This window comes from Brassica rapa, chromosome A07 (genome assembly GCF_000309985.2).
Source record: "Brassica rapa cultivar Chiifu-401-42 chromosome A07, CAAS_Brap_v3.01, whole genome shotgun sequence".
NCBI classification, from domain to species: Eukaryota; Viridiplantae; Streptophyta; class Magnoliopsida; order Brassicales; family Brassicaceae; genus Brassica; species Brassica rapa.
In genome coordinates, this window is record NC_024801.2 from 22,099,107 (window position 1) to 22,125,639 (window position 26,533).

The window sequence follows — 26,533 nt, forward strand, 5'->3', positions numbered from 1 at the left end:
ATAGTATGGGGAGCTCAACAACGTCGATATCACATGTTATATCATAGTATGCTATGAACCCACATGTGAATCTGTGATCGTATATATGATAAACATTGAAACAACATCGATCATCAGCGGCTTAGTTAGCGATATGATATATAGTATATGACTATATGCTATGAATCCACATTCAAATACCATAGTAGATAACCGTAATCTCCAATAAAAGAGCATCACTCATTATATCATAGTATATGACTATATGCTATGAACCCACATGTGGTCGTCCAATTTGGTAAGAATTCTTTTGTAGACACCAACACAATCTAGTTGTTCTAAGAAAGGGTACATAATATAGTTTGTTTAATAAAAGGGTAAAAAATTTAAGAAAAGATTACCAAGACAATATAGTTTTTTTATTTAAAGGGTAATATTTTATTATATAATTTAGTTCTTACACATTGTAAGAAACATTGTCATATGTATGATAAACATTGAAACAGCATCGATCATTTGTTGCTTTTGGAACTCATCTCAAGATCAGAATAACTCTTCTCCTCCTTGAAATCTCCCAAGCCGACCTTGTACCGGTATCCTCGAGCACAATACCAAAAATAAACCAGATTAACCACACCCAAAACCGCGATCAGATAATAGAAGTAATCCAATTTCCCCGCGTTGAGATCCTTGTTTAGCCAATCAGGGCGGTCATGACCACCGGAGAATTTATGAACAACCGTGACTAGAAAACTGCTAAGATAGCTCGAACCGGCAAAGGACAAAGAGAAGAGAGCATTAGCTATGCTTCTCATGTGATCCGGAAACTGACTGTTGAAGAACTCTATCTGTCCTATTATATTGAATGCTTCACATAGTCCCATCAGAATTAGCTGTGGCGAGAGCCAAACCACGGACATGGGAGTCATACCGGTAGGATCACTGGCCTTGATGGAGCGTGTGCGTCTCACTCTCTCCACGAGGCCGGCAACGATCATGGAAAGGATCGCGAAAACGATCCCTGTCCCGATACGTTGGAGGAGTGTGATACCGGATTTATGGCCGGTGATACGGCGGAGGAACGGGACTAGAACTCTGTCGTATAAGGGAAGAAAGACGCCGATGGTGAGGAGAGAGATGACGGAGAGAGAACCGGCCGGAACCTCGAATTTAGGACCCATGTGTCGGTCCATTTTCAGAGCTTGATAAACCGTGAATGTTCCTTGTTGTGACATTGCCATGAGTGATATTATTCCGGCCGACCAAACAGGTGTTGGGAAAATTAGCGGATAATATTTTCTTTGAGAGGTTAAGATGGAATGTAGACGGTTAGTGTTTGAGATAGCCTTCGTATTTTGGAAAGGGATTTTTTACTAAAGCTTTTATTTGGAGATTTCTATAACTCTTTCTAAAATGTTTTCTCTCTATTACTTTGCTTGATTCTTGGATGATTACAACAGAACTAAACACCCCTATTTATACTAGTGAGGGGTATGTACAAGCTACTTCTAGAACTTTCTTTTGATCTTATCCTAAACACATTCTACACACTTCTTCTTCTTCTACACAATTCTTCTTCTATACTTCTCCACTTTTTTTCTAGATGTTTCTTCTTCTTGGGCTAAGGTTTGATTATGATTTAATTAGTTTTGGGCTTAAGGAGGGAAATCCAACAAATCTCCCCCTTCCTGACTTAGCCCGAAACAGTCGCCATGCCCGTGCCTTTGCAGCAATCTTCAAATTTCTTGAGCGGTAATACCTTGGTCATAAAATCTGACCAGTTTTCATCTGTGTGTACCTTGTTGAGATGTATGAGCTTCTCTTCAAGAACTTCTCGGATCCAATGATGCCGAATGTCGATGTGCTTCGAGCGGGAGTGAAACGTTGGGTTCTTTGCTAGGTGAATAGCACTTTGATTGTCACATAACAAGTTGTACTTGTCTTGCTTCACTCCCAATTCATGTAAGAAGTTCTTCATCCATAGCATCTCCTTGCACGCTTCCGTTGCTGCGATATACTCTGCTTCCGTGGTGGATAAGGCAACACACTTTTGTAGCTTCGACTGCCATGAAACAGCTCCCCCTGCAAAGGTAGTTACAAATCCTGATGTGGATTTTCTTGAATCTTTATCACCAGCCCAATCTGCATCTGTGTAACCGTTCAACTCCAATTTTCCATTGCCAAAACATAAACACTTCTTCGTTGTGCCTCGTAGATAGCGTAGGATCCACTTAACTGCTTTCCAATGCTCTTTTCCTGGATTCGCTAGAAAGCGACTCACAACTCCTACAGCATAGGTAATGTCGGGTCTGGTGCACACCATAGCATACATGAGACTGCCCACGGCTGATGCATATGGGGTAGTCTTCATTTCCTCTTTCTCCTTCTCACTTGTTGGACTTTGCTTTGAACTTAGCTTGAAATGTCCACCAAGTGGAGTGCTCACCGGCTTTGCTTTGTGCATGTTAAATCTCTCCAACACCCTTTCAACATATCGTTCTTGGGACAACCATAGAAGCTTCTTTGGTCTATCCCGAGTGATCTTCATTCCAAGAATCTGTCTCGCTTGCCCCAAATCTTTCATCGCAAAACACCTTCCCAAATCTTTCTTCAATGCGGCTATCTTGTTGCGATCTTGGCCCACAATTAGCATATCGTCAACATAGAGCAATAATATGAGAAAGTCATCGCTTTCATACCTCTTTATGAAAATGCAATGATCATTCTGGGTTTTCTTGAAGTTGTGATCCACCATGAAGGAGTCAAACTTCTTGTACCATTGTCTTGGGGCTTGCTTGAGGCCGTAAAGACTCTTCTTTAATCGGCACACCAAGTCTTCTTTTCCTGGAACCTTGAATCCTTCAGGTTGCTCCATATAGATCTCCTCCTCAAGTTCACCATGTAGAAAGGCCGTCTTGACATCGAGTTGTTCAATCTCCAAGTCTAGAACCGCTGCTAGACTAAGAACCACTCGGATAGAGGACATCTTCACTACTGGAGAGAACATTTCTTCAGAATCTATGCCTTTCTTCTGGTTGAATCCTTTCACAACCAATCGGGCTTTGTATCTTGGATTTGAGCTTCTCTCCTCATACTTCAACCTGTACACCCACTTGTTCTTCAAGGCTCTCTTTCCTTTTGGTAGCTTCACCAGCTCGTAAGTGTGATTATCATGCAAGGATTGCATTTCATCTTGCATGGCTTCAACCCACTCATCTTTATGAGTGTCTCCTATGGCCTCTTCATAGCTTTGAGGCTCCCCCTCATCTGTAAGATTAACGTACTCATCTCGATAATATCTTACAGATGGTCTTGTCTCTCTTGCAGACCTTCTTGGCTCATGTTCTTCCTCTGGCTCCACTTGATCTTCTTCTTCACCTTCATCACCATTCGGATCCATGATGGGATCCCCTTCGCCGTCATCTCCAATCACTTGTTCATGATCTTGGGGCTTATAAGAATCTTCATTCCTTACAACCCTTAGCTTTGGTTTCTTTAATTTGTTGATGTCTTCGATTGTTTGATCTTCGAAGAAAACAACATCTCTGCTCCGGATAACTTTTCTGTTAACCGGATCCCAAAGCCGATAGCCGAAATCATCTCTAGGTGACCCAAGATAGATGCACTCTTTAGTCTTGGAGTCTAGCTTGGCTCGTTCATCCTTAGGTATATGGACGAACGCTCTGCAACCGAACACCTTTAAATGGTTGTAAGAAACCTTCTTACCCGACCAAACTTCCTCCGGGACATCGCCTTCCAAAGGAACTGATGGTGTGAGATTTATGACGTCCACTGCAGTCTTTATGGCTTCTCCCCAAAATGGCTTGGGTAGTTTAGCGTGAGAGAGCATGCACCGAACTCTTTCTGTGATCGTTCGATTCATTCTTTCAGCTAGCCCATTCAGTTGCGGCGTCTTTGGTGGTGTCTTCTCCATTCTGATTCCATGAGCTTTGCAAAACGCTTCAAAGGGACCTCGATACTCTCCACCATTGTCAGATCGAACACACTTGAGTTTTTGACCCGTACTTCGTTCTGCTTGGGCTACAAACTCCTTGAAAGCATCGAGAACTTGATCTTTTGTTTTCAAAAGATGTATCCACACCTTTCTTGAATGGTCATCAATAAAGGTGACGAAATATGATGCACCTCCATTGGATTTCTCGGACATGGAGCATACGTCAGTATGCACAAGATCAAGAATATGCTTTCTTCTCATAGGCGTAGACGATCTTCGGAAAGCGACTCTATGTTGTTTTCCGGCTAAGCAATCATGACATGGTGAGAGAGAGAGACCTTTCATATCAGGAAGAAGTTTCTTGCGAGAAAGTATGTTTAAACCTTTCTCACTCATATGCCCGAGTCTTCGATGCCATATATCCATGTCATCACTTGCGACATTTACTTCTTCCTTGCAAAGCTTGGCTTGAGTCACATATAATGAGCCTTCTTTACTTCCTCGAGCCATGATCAAACTTCCTTTGGTTAGCTTCCATTTGCCACTACCAAAGTGGCTATCGAAACCGGCATCATCGAACTTCCCGGTTGATATGAGATTGAGCCGAATGTCGGGGACATGCCTCACATCTTTGAGAACTATCTTACATCCCGTGTTTGATGTAAGATTAACATCCCCCTTTCCAACGATCTTGCTTCTTCCTTGATTTCCCATTTGAACATTACCGAAGTCACCACTTTGGTAGGTTGTGAAGAAGCTTCCATGAGGGGTGACATGAAAAGAAGCACCAGAATCAACGATCCATGAACTATCATCAGAGCTAAGATTACATTCTCCAATGAGATATAATTCTTCGCTCTGGTCTTCCACAATGGTGGTAGTCTTGTCTTCATGCTTCTTTGTAGGATTGAACCGGTCTGGTTTGATATTACCGGTTTGTTTGTCTTTCTTGAAAAACCGACATTCCGACTTCATGTGACCCGGCTTGCCGCAATAATAGCAGGTAACTCTTGGACGTGACTTGGATCTTCCTCGAGATTGGTCTCGTCCTCTGCTTCTGTTGTGACCACGAGTCTCTTCTCTACCCCGTCTATCAACAATGTTAGCTTCTGAATAAGAGCTCGAACCTCGCTCCTTCCTGCGAACTTCTTCATTTAGAAGGCTATCAGTGACGGTGTCCATGGTAAGCTTTCCCTCCGGTGCTGAATTGCTTAGAGTGACAACTAGTGTGTCCCAACTCTCCGGTAGTGAACTAAGGAGTAAAAGGGCTTGCATTTCGTCTTCAACCTTCATATCAACTTTGTTAAGTTGATTTACGATCCCCTTGAAATTGTTCAAGTGCTCCATCATGCTCTGGCCATCCTTGTACTCTAACTTTACCAACCGTCGAACAAGAAGAGCTTTGTTTCGAGGTGTTTTCTTTTGAATCATGGATTCAAGTTTTGTCCATAATTCAAAAGCATTTGTGTAGGTAGAGACATGTTCAAAGAGAGATCGGTCGACATACTTGCGTATTACGGCAACCGCTTTTCTATTAAGAATCTCCCATGCTTTATCATCCTTTCCTTCCGGCTTATCCTTCATGATGATGGGCTCATGCAAATCTTTGCAATAAAGATGATCTTCCATCATCGGTTTCCAATAAGAGAAGTTGTCCGTCGTGAGCTTGAACATATCACCTTCAAAGGTAACGGTGGCCTCCATCTTCACTTCTTCAAAGATAACCGGTAACTCGGCTCTGATACCAGTTGTTGGGAAAATTAGCGGATAATATTTTCTTTGAGAGGTTAAGATGGAATGTAGACGGTTAGTGTTTGAGATAGCCTTCGTATTTTGGAAAGGGATTTTTTACTAAAGCTTTTATTTGGAGATTTCTATAACTCTTTCTAAAATGTTTTCTCTCTATTACTTTGCTTGATTCTTGGATGATTACAACAGAACTAAACACCCCTATTTATACTAGTGAGGGGTATGTACAAGCTACTTCTAGAACTTTCTTTTGATCTTATCCTAAACACATTCTACACACTTCTTCTTCTTCTACACAATTCTTCTTCTATACTTCTCCACTTTTTTCTAGATGTTTCTTCTTCTTGGGCTAAGGTTTGATTATGATTTAATTAGTTTTGGGCTTAAGGAGGGAAATCCAACAACAGGGACTATTCGGATCAAACACTTTACTTCCTCTACTTCTTGAATGCTGCATAGCCGCCACTTGTTCGCTGGAACTCCCTCGGGTGTTAGATCACCTTCTTTTATCACCGCCGCTTTGTCTAGAAACCTAATTTTATGCAGTTCCAATCAGTTATAGGTTAAAATACAGATATATATTAAACTTCCACTTGAAATCCAAATTATTTTCCAAAAACACACACATGATGAATAGATGACAAATTTATTTACGTTTTCCTTTGCAAGACAAATTGTAATTTTTTTTTGACGTATGATGACATTGTTCTTTCAAATAAATATATGCACTTGATAACTAAATATTACAATTTGTTTTTTTTTACAAATTTTAAAATTTAGCTATCAAGTGCATATATTTATTTGAAAGAACAATGTGATCTGATCATACGTCAAAACCTAAATAACTACAGTATAAGCACGAGAAAATTATAGATTAATTTCCACGTAAATCCATGTAATTCTGGAAATTAAAACATTACTAGGACCAAATTTATTTACGTTTTCTTTACAAAACAATTGTAAAATTTATCTAGTGCATATATTGCTAAGAATGAACCATGTAATCATACGCCAAAACGTAAACAAATATATAAAGTACCTGAACTGGTTACTTCGGTGTAACTTGTGTAAAACGCTATCTTTAACGGGAGGGTCATAGTAGGTCACTGTGCCGTCATCTTCCGCCGAGAGCTTCATCTTTCGCTTATTACGAGCTGCCACGATAACTTGAGCGATACTGGAGAATATACTTCCTTCAGGTTTAACATAGATGTAAAGCCTCATTCCAGCGAAAAAAATAACCAGCGCACAAGCCATGAGTCCAGTAGGGATACTAAAGCCGATGATCCAGCTGACTTGATCCTGAATATACACAACGACGGTCTGTGTAATAAGCAGAACCACAGTGAAAGTCAGGTAATACCAGTTGAAGAAACTAGCCACTCCTTTAACACCTTCCTCAGTTCGTTGGTCAAACTGGTCAGCTCCAAAAGGGATGCTACATGGCCTTATTCCTCCTGTCCCTATTGAAAGGAAAACGAGACCTAAGAACAGAGTCCCGAACTGGAGCTTGTTCGGGCCGCTGCAACTGACTGGATCTTTGCTAATGCATGTTGCTGGGTGGAGTTGAGGAAGCGATGCTGTGAGTGTCAATGTCACTAGTCCCTGCAGATAATTTAAAATTACTGATTAAACATTACTAAACAACTCATCATTCATTTTTGAAACTGATTCTTCATTAGTTATGATGATCAATACCTTGAATTGAATTGATATGATTGTTAGTTACTTTTGAAAAAGCAAACAATAATGTGGGATAGATTGAAATTATGCGATCGAATACAAACAAGCAAACAATTAGTTAATTAAGTTAACCATAGCCTTAATAAGTTTTGACTTCTCATGGTTAAAAGTAATACTGGGAAACAATATTGTGGTACAGATATTGACGTATGACATCAAATACTAACAAACAAAAAATTAATTATCTTAATTAAGAGTAGCATAATTGGCTTTGACTTCACTTGATAAAATGGTGAGATTTCTTTGATTAGGTACCGAGTGGGCGACAAACTGATCACGACGTAGAACCTAATATCATTTTTTTTGTTTAACCTTAATATAAACATTAATATAATAATATGAGTAGTTAATTGTAACAATTTAAGTTCCTTAATTTAATTAACTATGAAAAACAAAAATAAAAGAAAATATAGGGGAAATTAACAATTGTATGCGATCATAATTCTACAATAATTAGTGAAAATGACTTTAGAAAAGAAAGTATCTTAGGTTACGTCATTGTGATTGACCAAATCTACACATCTTTACTTTCATTTAGCTATATCATTTGGAAATTCAATTATTGGCCATTTTCATTATCAAATCGACCACTAGTGCATTTTCTTCCTTTACACCCGTCTCTTTATTTCCAAGATAAAACTCCGTTCCATTAGAGGATTTGTTTACTCGAAACTGTGTTACCAATTAATCAAAGTTATTTTATTTGAAAATAGTATCTTAAAAACAACGTTTTCTGTGAGTTTAGCAAAAAAAAAAAACGTTTTCTGTGAGATAAATATAGTTCTCATATAAAGCTTTTTGGGTTTTTGTTTATACACATTATAGATCGACCTTATCCCTTTTGATAACGTGGTCCCTCTATGTTTTCATGCGTTTACGTACAATACAAGAGCAATAGCTAGAAGCAAAATACTATACATGGGCACTAAATATTAGAAGGTTTTTAATTGGTATTATAGCTTTGGTTGAATATTTTCATATTATATAAAAGTTTGTCCTAACGTGGTGACCTTATGCGCCAAGTACCATATGTATCTTCACCACAAGATCATATATAGAGTAATAATATAACCGTGTTACAAAAAAAAAGAGTAATAATATAACCATTTTTCTAAATGTGATAAATTTAACTTCTACCTAGAGTTAGTATGAGTTGATAAAGTTACTATTACTAATAATACTCATACTTAGTGTGTATTTGTAGACACATTAGATAAGAATTTCAGATAAATCAAAGAAATAAATACGTACGAGGAGGGTGGCGAATGACGCGAATGCGATGGTCTTGAAACGACCGACGTAAGCGTCTGAGATAAAAGCGCCGACGAGAGGTGTGAGATTGGTGAAACCAAACCAAATGTTGATGACATTTGCAGCGTTGACTTGTTCTAAATGGAACACTCTGGTTAGATAAACCATGAAGTTTGACAACAACCCAATCGTTCCCAGTCTCTCAAGCGTTTCATTTCCTGTTTCAAGCCATATATATATTAGTGTACTTCTATTTTAAAATTGTCAGAAAATAATTAACAAATAAAATGCGTTTTAAAAATAAGGAAAATGAAAGATATATGCTTAAAAAGTTACAGTTTTCCCCCAAATTTAATGCTACAGTTTTCTTACCGTTTCGATTATACAGTGTCAAACGAGATGGACGAGTGTCAAACGAGATGGGCGAGTGTCAAACATGATGGACGATTGTCAAACATGTAATATATGAGATAATTCTTCAGAGAAAAAAAAACATTAAAACAAAATTAATACTATAACTCTTGGTGGTGAGTTCAGGTTCGGGTTCGGATTCAAATATATTCGGATGGATTTAAGGTTCTCGAGGTTAAAGATTTTAATTCTATATGAGTATTTCTAATATTTTGGGTTCAGTTTGGTTTGGTTCGGATAATTTGTTTAAAATTATTTTTATAATATAAAATTCATATATAGTATACAGTATTCAGAATCTAAAGATAAAATAATATGTGACATGCAGTTGAAATTAAGGACATGTCAAGGATGAAGTTAACTAAAAAATAAACTACTCACGAACCAAAAATAGATATACGTACCTAAAATGAACGTGACGGCTCTCCAGCCTCCACGCTTTTTCTCAACCTTCTCAGCATCCGAAAAAGAATCAGACGGGCTTTCTTGATTGTACGAATCAACAGCATCCATCTTCGGCTGCGGTGGTGAAGAACCGTCCCTTCCATCCATCAAAACCATCTCTAAGATGTATACAGGCAAAAATACTTCGATTTAAAGGGTGGAACTAATGTTGGGAGATTTGATTCTCACTTTTTGATGTATATCTAAATAAATAAAGGCAATCACATTAAGTGATTGATAAATGTAGAGAGTGGGCTTATCACTCGTACACTTTCTCTCTGTTAGAGGCTTTTTGGGGAGTAATGTGGAAGTGTGTGTACATATGTATATATAAGGGAGCGAGGAGATCCAGAATATTATAAGGTGGGTGTGGGTGATAATATAATAACACCATTTATAAAGTGTTATTATAGAAAAAAATATTTTAGAACATCTCAAACATTTTTATTTTATTTTAAATATTATTATTAAAAAATCTACTTTAATTCAGTTGTGTATTAAAATGATTTTATTATAAATTAAATGAATTAATAGAATTTATGCTTAGAATACAAATAGATACAACCACTAATTCAAAGTATTTATTAAAGTATATTTTATTTTTTTGTTTTTGTAAGTAGTAAAAATATATCGGAGATTTGTTTCTTACATCGTACGTACTAGATTACTAGTATTGTTCTACGTATTCTGAACCTTCCATATATATTTTTTTGACTAAAGAGGAAAATTTATTTGGAAGGTTCATCGTAGTAAAAAAAAAATGAATCTTCTATATTAATGTTCCACAAAAAAAAAGATATCTATTGGATTGCGGGGTAAACTACATCAAACACCCTAATTAAATTTTGTTACTTTTTACAATAACCAAACAAATTTACTATCCAATTTAATACTTTAATTAATCATTTTACTTAAAACAAATTTCTTTTAACTACAAATATTAGTAAATTTCAAATAAAATTTAAAAATCTTTGAAATCTAAAATAAATCTTTAAAAATCTCCTCTTAATATTTAGTTTTAGGATAGAAGATAATTAAATTTAGAAAAACCTTAATTTGAGGAAAAAATAGATTTTTCTATTTAAAAAAACAAACAAAATTTTATATTTAAAACTTAAATTTTTGTTACACAAATTAATATTATCCATAATTTAGTTATTTTTATTTCTAAAACTTAAAATAAAATTAGATTTTAATATACTTGTGAATTTTAGATATTTATTTAATTTTATTTGAAACTTAATAATATTTTTTATTAAAATAAACACACCTTTAGTGTAAAATTGTATATTAAATTGTGTAAAATGATTAGTTAAAGTATTAAACTAAAAAATAAAATAAAATAAATATTAGTTAACGAAATTTAGTTAGAGTATTTTTAAGGAAATTTCTAATATGCATGAGGGTCAGATTTGATGGGTATGGTCAGTGTGGATGTTAATCATATATGGTATGATATATGAGTGCAAATATTACATTTTATTCTTACCTAAAATTTATTTGATATACAATAGATAATGCTATTTGATATTTGACCCAAAAAAAAAATTTGACCAAAAAAAAAAATACAATAGATAATGCTATTAAAGGATGGTTTGTATTCAGTTTCTTAATAAACGTTTGATTCGACAGCATGTTTTCCATTATATTTTTGGAACATGTTCGGGAGATTAATAAATATAATTTTAATGATAAAATTTCTTAACTATTTTTGAAACTTTTCAACTAATATTTTAACGTTTTAAATCTGTAACTTATAAACCGCTAATATATGTTATTCTACATTTATAACCTTATTTATTTAGAATTAAAAATAGTTAATGATTTTTATAAAAGATTGTAATAGTTTATAAAATCCCTTAAACTGAAAAAAAAATATTTTATAAAACTTGTGAAATTGGTTACAGAATTTATAAATATTAATAAGAAATTATAAATGCATATAAAATTATTTATAAAACTTAATCACTTATAAATATTACAAAATCAGCTGTAAGAGTTCAAAAATAAAGAATAAGTGTTTTCAAAAGTTTATAATCACTAGTAAGCGGATCATCCTGCACGTGGTGCTCGCATCCAACTGTCTTATTTCGTCTGCATAGACGTAAAGTCTTTTTTTTGGTTAGCTGAGTCTTAATCGAGTCTTTTTATGCTGATGACAAAAAACTCTTATATATCACATGTAAAAGTTTTTAAAATATTTAAAAATCTTATAATTCGATTATAAAATTGATAAATAATGTAGAATAATTTATAAATTAGTTTTAAAGGCTTGTAAATTAGTTATAATAGCTTAAGATAATATAGAACATATTTCGGATGATTTCTAACTTTTATCCATTTTCAATGATTTTAGAAATCATTAGCTAATTTTATTAAAAGTTACAAATCTGATGCGCACCTAAACTGATATGCGGATCAAATTTAGTTTTCTAAATTAAAAAAAAATTACATAAATAATAAACACTTGAAATTTAAACAGAGAAAAATAATCACGAGAAACCCTCCTAGCATTTACAAGCCAAACAATAAATATACGATTTAGAACTATGCTATTAAATAAATAAAAATTGATCATCAAACGCTAATATAAATGTATGAAAAAAAAGAGATTGTTTACAGAAAAAAAACAAAAGAGATGACATCATTTTCACACGTTCACAATAATATATGGTCAAAGTATATTAAAAACAAACAGAATCAGATGATTTTCACTGTATTTATAGTCCAAACCAAACCTCCAGCTCTGCTCCTATATCACTCTTTTTTTTTTGCCATCTTGTATTTTATTGAAAGGTTTTAAAAACCAGACATACAAAGTCCAAAGGGCATAAGCTTACAAGCCCAAAAAAACACAAACTAAAGAGACTCAACACTGGTCCAAACCTAACCCATGGGACCACAAGAGAAGCATCGACACGTGTTGGAAACCAAACGTGGAGAGAGAGACACATGCTGAAACGAGCCCCACTGTCTTCACCGACTGAACGTCTCCACCGGACTAAACTTCTCATCGAACCACTTGGATCAACCAGGAACACCACGACGAAAGAAACCTCCAATGACTATGTTGTAAGTTAAAAGAAATCCATCGTCTTCAACACATACACTTATAATCGTTATTCGGAGAGCTTCAACCGATCTAAATCGAGATCTCATCCACAAACTGAACCACCGAACACAAAGACGGAATCATCTCACCGATCTAGACCGCCGAGGAAACCTTCTACAACGCTTCAGATTTTAACCACAAACCAACCGACAACAAACACCCCTGATGTACAATGGATACAAAAGCCCGCGACCAATACCGAAGAAGACGGTCTGAACCCAGAGTAAAAAGTCAGTCATCCACCAATAGATACGTGTGATACTGAATTTAAACCGGACATGCAACTCTACAGAATCGACGATACCCGAGAGAGACCACTAATAAAAATGGCGTAAAGCAAAATAAAAAACGAAGATGGTAACCGGCAGCGAAGGCCACCGACCACCATACAACCACTGTTTTTCGAAACTTTTTTTCTACGATGCAGAGAGGATGTTCGTGTTTTTTTTTGGCATATATCCAAACCCTTAGATCATTCGAATTAAGATCTTTTAATTAGAGTTTTTTACCAAAAGATAATAATATTTTAATAAAAAAAATTCAAAAGCTTCAGACATTCATATCTTATATTGAATTTTTAAAACTTTTCAAAATTATTACTGAAAAAAACACAACCTCAACGTCGTAAAAAATAACTCCAATATTCTAATGTATTAATTTTGCATAATAAAGCGAACTATTCCTGCTTTTTACTCATAATCTTATACATAGTTTTCCATAGATTCTCTTTCACATCAATGATCCAAACAAGCAAGAATCATACATAAAAGAAAAGAGCAACAACAACTTCATATTATAACATTTTTTTATGAACAACATTTTGGTGTAATGTTTGTGTGTTATCTTTATTGTAAATATCTATTCTTGTACTTTTAATCTTTAATTTGTAATATATTTTCAATGTAATAGAATTATTGTGTGAGATAATAATACTATTTTAAACAATTTTATTTATATTATTTGTATAGTTTATGTATTACTAATAAGAGTTCCAAAAAAATGTATTACTAATATATATAAAGATATATTGAAATACTTAAGTGAATTATAGTCATAAGGATTAAAGTGATAAAAAAGTAATATTATTCGAATTATATGTAAATTACAAAATTCTAAAGACTAAACTGAGAAATAAATAGTGTTTGAGGTTTTGAAAGTCTCTTGGATAGCAAAAAAAATCAAAATTTAAGGATTTGAGGATATTTTGGAGATGCTCTTAGAAGAAAGTGAAAACCATCAATGTTCTTGCTCACGTTTGGCTAGTTAGTTCCCACCTCCCACAGTTTCATGATATGGGTTTATGGTCGTTTAAACAAGTTATTAAAATTGCTAACATATAAGCAGTTTTCAAATTGAAGCTTTAAAATTAAAAATATTTTATATACATGTTTCAGTATTGAAATCGTACCACTATAAAAGATATGCGTATGAGTGGGTAGCGTGGTTAAGGAATAATGTGCTTCACTATTCTATGATATAAGATGTATAATAGAGCCCCAAAAATGTATTCCACCAATGTATTTCACAAAGTATGAATGAATGAAGTTTCAGTGAAAAAAAGGGATGTACCGTAGAGCCCCGTGCAGACAAGGATGTCCATTATTAATAGTACAGTATAAGTATATTGCTTGGAAGAGATGAGGGTGAGCAACGCATTTAAGTGTAGTTGAAGCATCCAAGTTTACAAAGGGTCCATTAACCAAAGAAGCAAAAGAAAGCAGACCAAAAAAGGTTAGCTAAAAGAAACGTGTACTTGTAGAAACGAAGTGGATAATTCTAGCAGGTCGCACCGACTAATTTCGTTTTATTTTTATTTTCAAATTCCTATAGGTATATTGAAGAACGACTAATTTCGTTTTATTTTTATTTTCAAATTCCTATAGGTATATTGAAGACTAGCGTATCGAATTTTTTAAATCACATATAGATCAAAGTCCAACTGATAGACCCATTTTTATAAAGTTAAAATATCATTTGGTATTTATTTGGTTGGCATCAAGTATACTCTTTGTTCCTGAAAATAAATGTTTAAAATAAAATTGTATTCCATAATGATATATATATTTTACATCTGTATGCAGTTTTTATCACTTATTAACGGTAAATTGTGATACATATATTTTACATTTGTATGCAGTATACTATTGGTTTAAATTTAGGGAAAATATTTACATGTCAATTATATATTTATAATTAATTTTAATATATGTCTTCTTAATATGTGTAAACAAAAAAAAATGTATTCTTAGGAACATATAAAGTATCATTTTAATATGTTTTTAAATATATGTAAACACAAAATAATGCATCATTTAGAAACATATCCCTTATATTTAAAAGGGATGCATTGCATTTAATGCGTTCACACTACATTTGCCATGTGTCGATTAGATAGCTCTTCTCACAATTTGTTTCCTTATATGCTTCAATTCTAAAACACACGAGATAAAAATAATGCAATACCAAAAACTGCGTCTCTGTTAACTTTTTAGAGAAGTTGCAAAAACGCAACACAAAAGATACATTAATTATAAAGACTCTGTTTCGTTCTTTGACTTCAATGGAAACGGAGAGGGTGAAGCGGAAACTCGGCAGAGGTAGCGTGGCAGAGACAACGACGTCTACGGTCATCAATTTCTTCTCAGCCTCTCTTTCCCATGAACTCGCCTGTCAAGCTCTCTCTCTCTATGGTTCTGTATTTTTAAGGGTACGGAAAGGGTTGCGTTGTGGTGGTGGTGCTTACGCATCTGCTCACCGGAGAGTGAAGACAAAGCGTAATTGTGGTGCGAGTGATGATGACGATGAAATTTGGATTTTGATTTAGGTTTAATTTGTTTTCGACTTAGTGCTTTTTTTTGCTTATGTTTAGTGTTTCTTTTAATTTTGGTTTAGTTCTGTAAAATTATTTGAATATATAATAATTTAAGGTGTTTATGTGTAAGTTATGAAGGAATAATCTAATAACATATATACACAAGATTTCTGATATTTCAAGAACCTTGAGTTTGATTGAAATGTAAATATCATATTAATGTGAGAGTTTGTTAGCCCGTAGCTATGTTTTGAAAGCGTGATATTTTACATATTTTGAAGATAAATTGTTTCATACTCGCAAATATATTCATGTTACAGCTAACTCGATATATTGGAATTGAGTGTGATAATACATTGAAAGTTTGAAACGTACGTAACCGATTCTTTTTTGAAACAAAACAAAGAACTCTAAAATAACACCTTTAACCAGTGTTTTGAAACCCGACCCGGACCCGCGGTTGAACCAGTAAACCCGGTGACCCAGAAAAAAATTCGATTTGGGTTTTGTGAAAAATTCAATATTTAGAAACCCGCAAAAACTCACTAAAACCCGGAACCCGATACCGATTGAACCGCCAGTTGAACCAATAAATAACTTTTACTTTTTCTTAAGTTTTTAGCTTATGTTTGTATTCTAAGTTTCCAATTAAAAAGTTAGGTGCTAACAACAAAAAAAAAAGTTAGGTTTTCCCTTTTCAGTTTTATATTTGTGATTTTTAGATTTTGATGAAGATTTCATTATGTCACCTGAAGAAAATGAAGTAAACGATGGTAAAGAAAACCAAAATTAGTTAATGTGATTTGAGTTAGTTTATTTCTGTTATTGACAATTTATTACAATGATCTTTCATTTTAAGTTTATTTTGAATTTGAAGTTTAATTTATTATTCAAATAAGAAAAAAAAATATTTATGAATTTTATATCTTAAATTTTTTTTAGATGTCATAACTTTTACTTTGTTACAGAAAATTTTAAATAGTCTAAACTATTTTTTGATATTTTGTATGTAAAATGAAAATAAAAATAGAAAAACTAAAGTTAAGTATTTTCTAAATACTTTTAAACATAAAACATATACATATCCAAACTATTATTTTATGTTTAAAAAAATATTTAAAAAATATTAAACTTTAGTTTTTATATTTTTATTTTCATAGCTAATATATTATTATATAATAAAATTAATTTATTTATTAACCCAAGATTCACCCGCGGTCGACCCAGTGACCCATCAACCCGGTAAGTCTTTTTAACATAATGAGAAAGAAGGTTTTTGGATAAGCTTTAAGAAGTAAGAACATGCTAACGTTTATTATGGTTGTTAATGTCAACATGGTCACACTAAAAGATACAAAAGCTGGTCCACACCGAGGTTGACTTAAATAATAATCAAAATTATTTTAAATTTTTGACAATATTTACGATAATGCTGGTGAATTTTTCTGATCAGTTAATAAAAACTTTGAATTTTCTATTTTTTATAACTTATAGTATGTCGCCCTTATTTATTAGCTATTGATAATATAATAAGTTTGAAACACTCATATACTGAAGTCTATGAATTTTCGATGGAGGATTATCTACACCGAATTCTATAGAAGAACGATGTATCTTTCAATTAATGATTGCTTAAGATATTTATTATATATTTATTTAAAAAATGAAAATGCTCGCATTAAATCTAACTGATTGTATCAGGTAAGATATCAAGTTTTTTAGATAAAGTTTGCAATAATCGATATATATATTCCAACTGCAATCTATCACCGGAAGAAAGAAAAATGAAAATTAGTTTAATCGAACAAACCAAAATAAATACAGCTTCCGAATGATTGTTATATTTTAAAAGAATTAAATCTAAAAAAATCCAACCTAAAATCAAATCGATGTCCACACTAAACAAATCTAATATTTTCTTATCTTATAAATATTAAAATTAATAATTTTATTCCACGCAAGGCGCGGATTATCACCTAGTGAAGTATTATTTTAATTGCCTTATTTAAAATTATGTTGCGAGTTACATCTCAGTTATCCTGATTTTAAAGAGGTCGATGAAGCCGCTACAGAGAAAAAGATCAGCGACACACTGAAATTATGGATGGACCTACAACTCCTCATGTTTATGGCAACCAAAATGTTGCATCAGTGTCGCTAAAAAGCATTGTTGGCCTTAGTATCTCTACATCTTTACGCCCCAGTAAACTTTTATTCACAAAATTTCTTTGGTTGCTTTCCTCTTTCGAAAAGAAGCACGTGGTGAAATTGTAATTGTAAGAAAAGGAATGAAAAAAAGAGGGATATGAAATTGATGGTCTGCTGCGTCCTCAGACTAAAATACGTAAGGTCTCGTGATTAACTCCTTTTGATTTTGTCCCATCATATTTTTTGGTCTTTTAACCCTCTCGACTGAATCATGACATATGCAGAATTTATTTCATGGATTCAAACAAACTTAATAATTTGCTACATGGAAAATGTCCTTTTCATTGTATATTTTCCCCACTTCTGCATATGACGACTATGACCACATGGTGCTAGTACCCACGACCAAACAATTTTATATATAAGCTTTTTTCTCCATATATATTCGCGTAAAAAATGTTGATAGATTATGATGATATTTTTTTTTCTTTTCTGATGATGATGATATTTTTTATGTAAACAATTTTTTTTACATCTCATTACTTTTTTTTGTGCAACTTTACATCTCATTACTTAAAAATAATAGGAAATATATATTCCAATTTGAAACATGCATGGGTTCTTCTTTATTTATCAAAATTCAAAACAAAAACAAGATATGCATTTTTTTTTAAACCAGTTTCAATTCTACTGTTTCTGATCAAGCCATGGCCAAAAACCAGAGTGGTCATCCATTGCACAGAACATGTTACTGATACTGTTCTCTTCTTTAACCATATATACTCTGTCCTGAAGACGAGTTTTGAAAGAACTGCAACGTCGTTGTGGTGGTCGTTGCGGTGGCTGGCGACGGTGGGAAGAAGTGTCGACCAACTGTTTGCGGCGGCGGTGGGTGACCTGCGGTTATTGTGTTTTCTATTGATGGCGGCGGTGGCCTCGAGATATCAAGTCTGGGATTATCGGAGATGTTGTCGCTTTTGTTACTGCAAGACCCTTCTGTTTCTTTGTTCAGATTTATAGATTTTGTTTGTTCTTTATTTTCTAATCCCATAATCTGTATTTAACAAAACCCATCAAGATTCGGAAAAAAAAACAGTGCTGTATAATGTGATAAACATTAGAAGGCTATTGCTTTCAGATCTTTGTTGCACACAAGAGGGGAGAAAAGAAGAGATGGGTGATGTTTGAAAAGCCATTAATCATGTCCAGTTTATTAACCCTACTTGAAAGCAATTCCTGATCCCAATAATTATTAACAAAAAAATATATGTAAACTTTAATCTTTAACATTTTTCAGAAAAAAATATTTATTCACCCTAACAAATTACGAACAAAAGAACAAAACAAAAGGTCAATATTTTAATATTTACGAAAATTATGAGATTTATTTCACCAAAAATCTTGATTTTTACATTTTTAGAAATAAAAGAAACTAAGAGATTCAGTCTTTTAACCCTAATGAAACTAAACATATAAAACAATTGAATTTAAACTAAAATTGTGAGGTTAATTACCTCAGCTTGGAGTTTCTCATTGTGAGTTTGAAGACGATCGTTTTCAGCTTTAAGTGCATCGAATTTTAGTTTAAGAGTATCATAATCTTTCTCTAGCTGCTTTGTTTTCCAGCGAGCTCTTCTGTTCTGAAACCAAATCGCGATCTGTCTTGGCTGTAAACCTAAGACACGAGCCAACTGCATTTTCCTCTCTGGTTCAAGTTTGTTTCCAAGCTCGAAAGTCTTCTCCAATGTCTTCACTTGCTCCATGTTCAATCTCCTCTTCTTCTCTCCCATCTGAGACCCATCATCTGAATAATCCTCTTCTAATATTTGCTTACCTATAAACGAAGCAAATCCTGAAAACAGACAAACAACAGAGGTTTAGTAAACAGAGAAGATCATGAGTAAGAATACGTGTGTTTGGGCATACCATTGAGATCTTGAGGCATGGAGCAAGAAGGAAGGAGGGGTGCAAGAGCTGGAGTCTGATGAGGATGATCGTCTTCGTAAGAGTTTTGGATCATGAAACTTGAAGGGAAAAAAGACATTCCACTATTACAAGACATTATCGCCTGTTTTTGAAACAGAAGACAAGGTACTGTTTGCTAAAGCTTTGGTCGTTTCTCCTTAGTTTCTTCTTTCCATTATAATTGAGTACTCAGGATCTAAAAACTCTTTCTACGAGTCGGAGAATCAAATGGAAAAAGAAAAAAAGAGGAGGAAAAAAGAAAGTGGAATGAATAGGCTAAGACTATGCCATTTGTGGTATTTGTTTTCTTCCTTTTAAGTTTTATATAGAGAGAGGGACTTTAAGCTGAAGAGGGATATCGAAATAAAAATTAACTAGAACAAATAGCTTAAACAAAATTAAAAACACAAGTTTTTGGTCTTACCATAAGTTTTAAAAAAACATAAGTTTAGCTCCACTTTTTCATTTTTCACTATAGATATATTGTTAAACCAGTGTAAGTTTTCAAATATTGGTCTACCATTTACTCTTTAAGATATAAATTTATTCTCCGGTGTTGATATTCATCGATGAATAAAATTTGGATACTATGTGAGGTATCCTTGCCTTGTGTTAAGCCAGAGATAGAACAAATGCGACTACATTGTTTACAACCTTAAGAAGATCAAGATATAATAAATATTATTTTGTATTTGTGTTTCATAATAACTAAAATAATTATGATCCGTAAATTCGTATATTTTCTGACGAAATCTATTCATGTAATTTAACTCTTATTTGAAAGTTACATCTCTTCAAGATTTTTTTTTTTGGAGTAATTAGGAGGTTATATATTTGTAGACCCGCACATGTTTTGAAATGAGTCATAAACTAATTTAATTTTTTTTTTTTGGAGAGAAAAACTCTTCCAACAAAATTTAAACATGATCCATTAGACATCTACTAGATAATCTAATAATTTTATCAAGCCAATTATTCTCTGGTCTTCTAGAAAAACTTGAACATATGATTGTAAGATTTCTACTAAACAGTTTAAGATTTTAACCATTATACCAACCTTATGTTGGTATTTGTGTTGTGTTTAAATTATTATCCAAGTTTAAATCTGCAAAATACATATTGTTGACAAAACAAATATAATAAGAATGCGAGAGATATTTACATATATTAAAGGAGGGAAATTCTGAAAGGGTTACAGCTTGCGTACTCTATAGAAAATTGAATCAAAGAGAATAAAAACGTGAGAAAGAAGAACTCATTTTCCCCCTCGGGAGAGACATGAAGAGGTGTTCTCTCTCTCTGATCACATTTGCCCTTTAATCTTTGATCTAATCTCTCATTCTCAAATTAGTTTTATCCTTTCTGTAAACCAAATGAGATGGGTCCAACTATCGAAGTTGTTTGTCTCTCATTTTATTCTCCAAACCAAAGATTTGACTACTGTATAATTTATTACTTTAATAAAATTTTATGATTTTCACAAAGCGTAGTAATATATTGAGGTAGGGGAAAAAAATATTGAGGTAGGGAAAATGGATGAGTGAATGGGTCCAGTGTTGAGTCTATATATTATATACCGGTATAGACCTATAAAATCGTGTTGTGTCTACATAGACCTACCTAGACTTGTAAAGGTATAAAAACAGGAAAACCTTATTATTTTTCTGTTTCTTGTGAAGAACAGAGAAGTTCTATTATTGATTTTTCAGATGTTCTATGATGCTAGTTGGGGTAACTTTGATGTGAAATGGAGTTTGTAGCATTTCCAATCCTACTCTATTTTCCATTCTAAAATAGAGTTTGGAGTAAAAATGTTCTACTAATACTCTATTTTTCACTCTATAATAAAGTAAAAATAAGTTTTGTTTTAAATATAGAGTAACTTGTTTATTTTTTTATCATCACTCTATTTTTTACTCTAAAATGGAGTACCATTAAACTAGAATTCAACTTTATTATAAAATTATTCTATGGTCTTAGAAAAGGGAAATGTATGGGCTTGCAACCCCAACTAGACTATTGTACTATTATTGTCAATCAAATTTAATTCATCTAATTTTAACTTTTAAAATATGATAGTTCGGGTTACACATCCTATAATAAAACTGGAATCAGATAAATTTCTCACAGTGAATCACAGAACTTAATGGGATATAACTAAACAACAATGAGAGCTTCTGTGGGAAATGAATGGAAAAAAAATCATACCAAGAAAAACATTTTTCCAATCTGTTAACTCTGAAATATCTTAAATCTATGAGCACAAGTAAAAGACCAGCAGTCGTAGGCACACAGAAGAAAAACGTGCAGCTAAGATTAACATCTAGTAGGTGCGGAGGCCGAAGACCCCGCGGTACTATATGCCTTTTAAGATTAAGAAAAAATAATAATTTTATGATAAGTATGATTTCTTAAAGAGAAAAAAATCTAGTTTTGAGGCTACTATAAATATGGATTTAAGAAATTGTAAAATTAATTATTCACATAATAATATACAAACCCTAAGTATTTGCTTCAATACGTTTTTTGCTCTTAAGTTGCTTTCTTCGAATTGATTTGTGTTCATTCATAACAAAATCATAAATTGATTGTGAAAACACCTACACTATTATATCGAAAGATATGATTTACACAAATTCCATATTAAAATTGAAAAAAATATACACCATTAGTATATAGTATCAATCAATTAATAATTTTTTCCTGGAAATTATTATTAAACAAAAGAAGATTATGAAGGGTGATGGAAGATGTCAAAATTAAGCATGTGCGTTTTACCCGAATGCAAAAGTTCAAATCAAAACTGATCTGAAAGTATCCAACCTGAAACCAAAAATTTATGAGTACTTAATTGGTTTAAAATTCCTCTACTCAAAAGAATCAAAATCAAAACGAACCGATTTGAATATGTTCGGATCCAAAAAGAACTGATCTGACTTGAACTGTCCCGAGAAGAACCGATTCATGTCTGACCTAAAAACATGAATACCAAAGACTATAACTTCAAGTGTTCTATTTTTATATTTTAATTTATGATTTAGTTATAATATTTTTTTATTTGTAGTCTTTGTTATTATTATTTTAATATTTTCAAATAATATAAATTTCAAATTTCAAATTAGAGTTTTAAAATATTTATCTCAATTATTATTAGCTTATTTTGCTTATTATGTGAATTTTAGATAAATATGACGGATTTTAACTAAATTTAAATAAAAAATGGATGTTTTGAATCTTTTTCGGATTATAAATACCTGAATCTATATGGACCAGCTACGCATTCGAAAGTTACATGTATTAATTTAGTTATAGACATGAATTGATCCAGATTTGAAAAGATGACTCAAATCTAAACAAAAAAAGTTTAAATAACTAATTAAGTTTAAATATTTAGGACCCAAAGAATTCAAATCTGAAAAGAACTGATATGAACCTGATCCAAAAAAAAAAAAAGGTCTAGACACGGAAATGATACATAAAATACAAACAACCACACTTTAACACAAAGACCAAGGCCTAACGAAAAAGACAACTAGACCACCACTTTACCTTATTCGTCTGGCTGCTTGAAGGCTGATCAAAAGTCATAGTACTCTCACCACAATCTTTTTGGGGATTGGATTGAACGAGCATACATAGCCGGTCCAAATCCTTTCCCAGGAACCCAGTCAAAGCAAATTGTTTGAAAATGATTTCCAAAGGCATAGCGGGTTACCTCCTAAAACTCACATCAGAGGTTCCTTACCAAAGCCATAACCATTAGGAACCACAAGAAACTGATTCAAACAAAGCATAGAGGAAGAGATCATCAATCCATCAAGAACCTATTTCTTTTTTTGCTTCTTCTAAATAGTATATGTATGTTCTACGTTTGTTATGGTCGATACAACAATTTTGTATTTCGTACATGAAATTCTAGGTCTTCTCTATATGATTATGGTACAAGTACAACACATCTGATCTCAAACCTACGAGCATTAGCCTAACCTACACATAGCAAGGCATAAATGTATATTTATCGTGGCTGCTGTGATCATACTAGCAACTTGTGAGACAAGTTTTCAGAATTTTTAGCAACTTGTGAGACTATCTACCTTTTTATTTTCCAACAAATGTTATCATACGTATATGTTTTCACTTCATCATGATAAGAGTGCATATATCGCGTCGCCTCCAGTCAAATCTCTTGTGAAGAACGGATAATTAGATAACATTTTGTGGTTGCTTATTTAGTAATATACTCTACATATACAGCATCATGATTAAGGTTGATTCCTTATTTCGACGATTAATTACTATTCAAATGTGCACAGAAGTAATCTTGTCGTTAGTAGGCAGTGTTTTGCATAGACTTTTTTTTTTTGCAGACCGATTGGACATATGACATATGAACAGGAGTTACAAAATATAGTCGATGAAAGTTTTTCAAATGTGTCAGAGAGTTATTGTAGATGTTTCGGTGTTCTAGCCCTTGCGCTACCATTCTCTACTTTGTTTTTGCTTAAACCATTCTCTACTTCTTCAAGTGTTTTCTGGTTTTCCTTCAAAGAAATGGAGATAAATCAAATTTAGTAGAACAAAAGCATTAAATTACAAGCAACAACTCGTTTTGAAATTTAGTTTGGAACAACAAATTTTATTCGTTGTACGTAATTTTGAAAATGGAAAATATCAAACGGAAATAGACAAAATATAAAAATCAAAATATAAACAGAGAACGTGTTATATATATACCTTTTTTTTTTTGCTAAGGATTTGAATTTCATTAGAAAATGGGATGATTCATTTACGAAACAAAAGAGAAGAGCAAATAAGTCTTCCTCTGCCAAAAAAATAAAAACAGAGCAGGACTACAGAGATTCTGAAGTATCAGATTGGATCATTCATGCTTTAGCCATTGAGTCATAAGTTTACAAAATTTCTTTCGCTCTTTCCTTGGTATACTGCATTTCGACCAGCCTGTCGATCGATGAAAATGGAACAACGGGTGTTGGGAAAAATACATGAATGCTTATGCAGATGAATAAAATAAGATACGTTGGGGTATTTAGGTTAAGGGAATAATAACAAACGAAAATACTGTTTAATTATCCCCACATAAGAGCTGTTGAATCTTGTCCCTACTTCCTTTCCTCTTCCATTCCTTTTCCTAAGCGATCTTTTTCTTAATTTTTTTTTTCCCAACACGCCTTGTGCCGTTTTCATCGATCAATTTATCACAACTGTTATCCAAAAAATCTTTTTGGCTTTAACTGTTATCCGTTCTTCACAAGAGATTTGACTGGACGCGATATATGCACTCTTATCATGATGAAGTGAAAACATATACATATGATTGGAAAATAAAAAGGTAGATAGTCTCACAAGTTGCTAGAAATTCTGAAAACTTGTCTCACAAGTTGCTAGTATGATCACCCAACTTCGTTATCTCTTAAAACAATTGATCACAGCAGCCACGATAAATATACATTTATGCCTTTCTCAAAAAAGACGAACAATATATAAGTATATATGGTTTCGATTCATGTATATCCATCAAAACTTCAATACGAAACTAGGAAAGTCAGCGATGTAGTTTTCAGGAAGTCACAATATGTCCCTCCTCTCGCTGCATAAAATACTGTATATGACACATATATAATATACATGTGATCGTTCGTGTGCTCTTCTGTCAGATTTTACTTTAGACGCCATTATTGCTAATATGGTAGCACATAGAATGATAAAATCTATAAATTTTAAAGTTAATTTTCCTACAAAACAGAACGAGTTAATTATAGAAGTCCTTTAGTGATTTTACAATACAAGTACAACATTCAATTCGATTATAAAAAGTAAATTATTGCAGATTAACGGAACGTGGTGTAAGTAATATACGTATTTTGAAGATATTTATGAGTGTATATGAATTACTCAAAAGTAATCTTTATAAAACCTCCAAGTCATTAAGTCTTTTTCAAAAAAAACCTCCAAGTTCTTAAAAATGTGAGAACTTTTCTTTACTTCATCGAACAAATTCATATTTTGCTCAAATTTAAAGCCTCCAACTATTTTCAATAGTATTAAAAAAAGCAATATATTCAATAAGATGGCCTTGATTTTATATTTATTTCCTTTTTTTTGTGCACCTGATGTTTGTGGTTGTCCATGTTGTGGTTTGTGAAATTTTTTATTGGGCTTATTTGTGTAATAGCCATATATTGAGTGTAAATTAGGTAACTAAAATTTATTTTGACATAATGTAATGTCAGACATTATGACACTTTTCAACCGGTTTTACCTTTTATTTTAATAAGTTCTCAGTCAACGTGTATAATAGAAGAAAAAAAGCCACGTCACGTGTTTATTGACCACATACATATTGCATCGAGTGTTCTATTCCATATGACCGAAATAATATAAAATTATAACCTTACTCACAACCATTAATACTAAACATTACCCCAATCCACAAATACTAAATCCTAAATATCAATCACTAAACTCAAACCAAAATATAAACTATATATATATTTATAAAATTAAAAATCTGAAAATAATATATAATATATAATATTTTGTAATATTAACCATACTATATAAATAGACAGGAAAGAAGGAGAAGCCATCTAGGTCACATGTTTATTGACCAACATATATGCACTTAGTGTTCTATTTCAAATGACTAAAGTCGTATAAGATTATAATCCATCCACAATTCCTAATACTAAACATTATCCCAACCCATAAATACTAAATTCTAAATCTTAATCACTAAACTCAAATCCAAATATAAACAATAGTATATATTTATAATATTTACACAACTGGAAAAAAAATTAACTAAATATAATATTTGTAATATTATACTATACTATATAAATAGATACATTGAGTGCTCTGTTCCATATGGTCGAATTAGTATATGATTAAAACTCACCTTCAACCCCTAATACTAAAAAATTATCCCAACCTATAAGTACTA

The 26,533-nt window shown here is 32.8% G+C and overlaps 3 protein-coding genes across 3 annotated transcripts; all 3 read right to left on the reverse strand.

Moving 5' to 3' along the window:
- Nucleotides 1–491: 491 nt before the first annotated feature.
- LOC103831464 (protein NRT1/ PTR FAMILY 2.13) lies at nt 492–1,220 on the reverse strand. Its single transcript, XM_009107345.1, has one exon. It carries the CDS (start codon nt 1,218–1,220, stop codon nt 492–494), a length of 729 nt encoding a protein of 242 aa, XP_009105593.1.
- Nucleotides 1,221–6,043: 4,823 nt separating this feature from the next.
- LOC103831465 (protein NRT1/ PTR FAMILY 2.13) lies at nt 6,044–10,504 on the reverse strand. Its single transcript, XM_009107346.3, has 4 exons — nt 9,493–10,504; nt 8,678–8,895; nt 6,723–7,288; nt 6,044–6,215 (listed from the first exon to the last, which is right to left on the reverse strand). The coding sequence occupies exons 1-4, from the start codon at nt 9,647–9,649 to the stop codon at nt 6,044–6,046; spliced, it is 1,113 nt and encodes a 370-aa protein (XP_009105594.1). The 5' UTR covers nt 9,650–10,504.
- Nucleotides 10,505–12,126: 1,622 nt separating this feature from the next.
- LOC103830911 (homeobox-leucine zipper protein ATHB-13) lies at nt 12,127–25,177 on the reverse strand. The gene is made up of 3 exons (XM_018652983.2): nt 19,531–25,177; nt 19,119–19,456; nt 12,127–18,658 (listed from the first exon to the last, which is right to left on the reverse strand). Exons 1-3 carry the CDS (start codon nt 19,664–19,666, stop codon nt 18,374–18,376), a joined length of 759 nt encoding a protein of 252 aa, XP_018508499.1. The 5' UTR covers nt 19,667–25,177; the 3' UTR covers nt 12,127–18,373.
- Between the last annotated feature and the right edge of the window lie 1,356 nt (nt 25,178–26,533).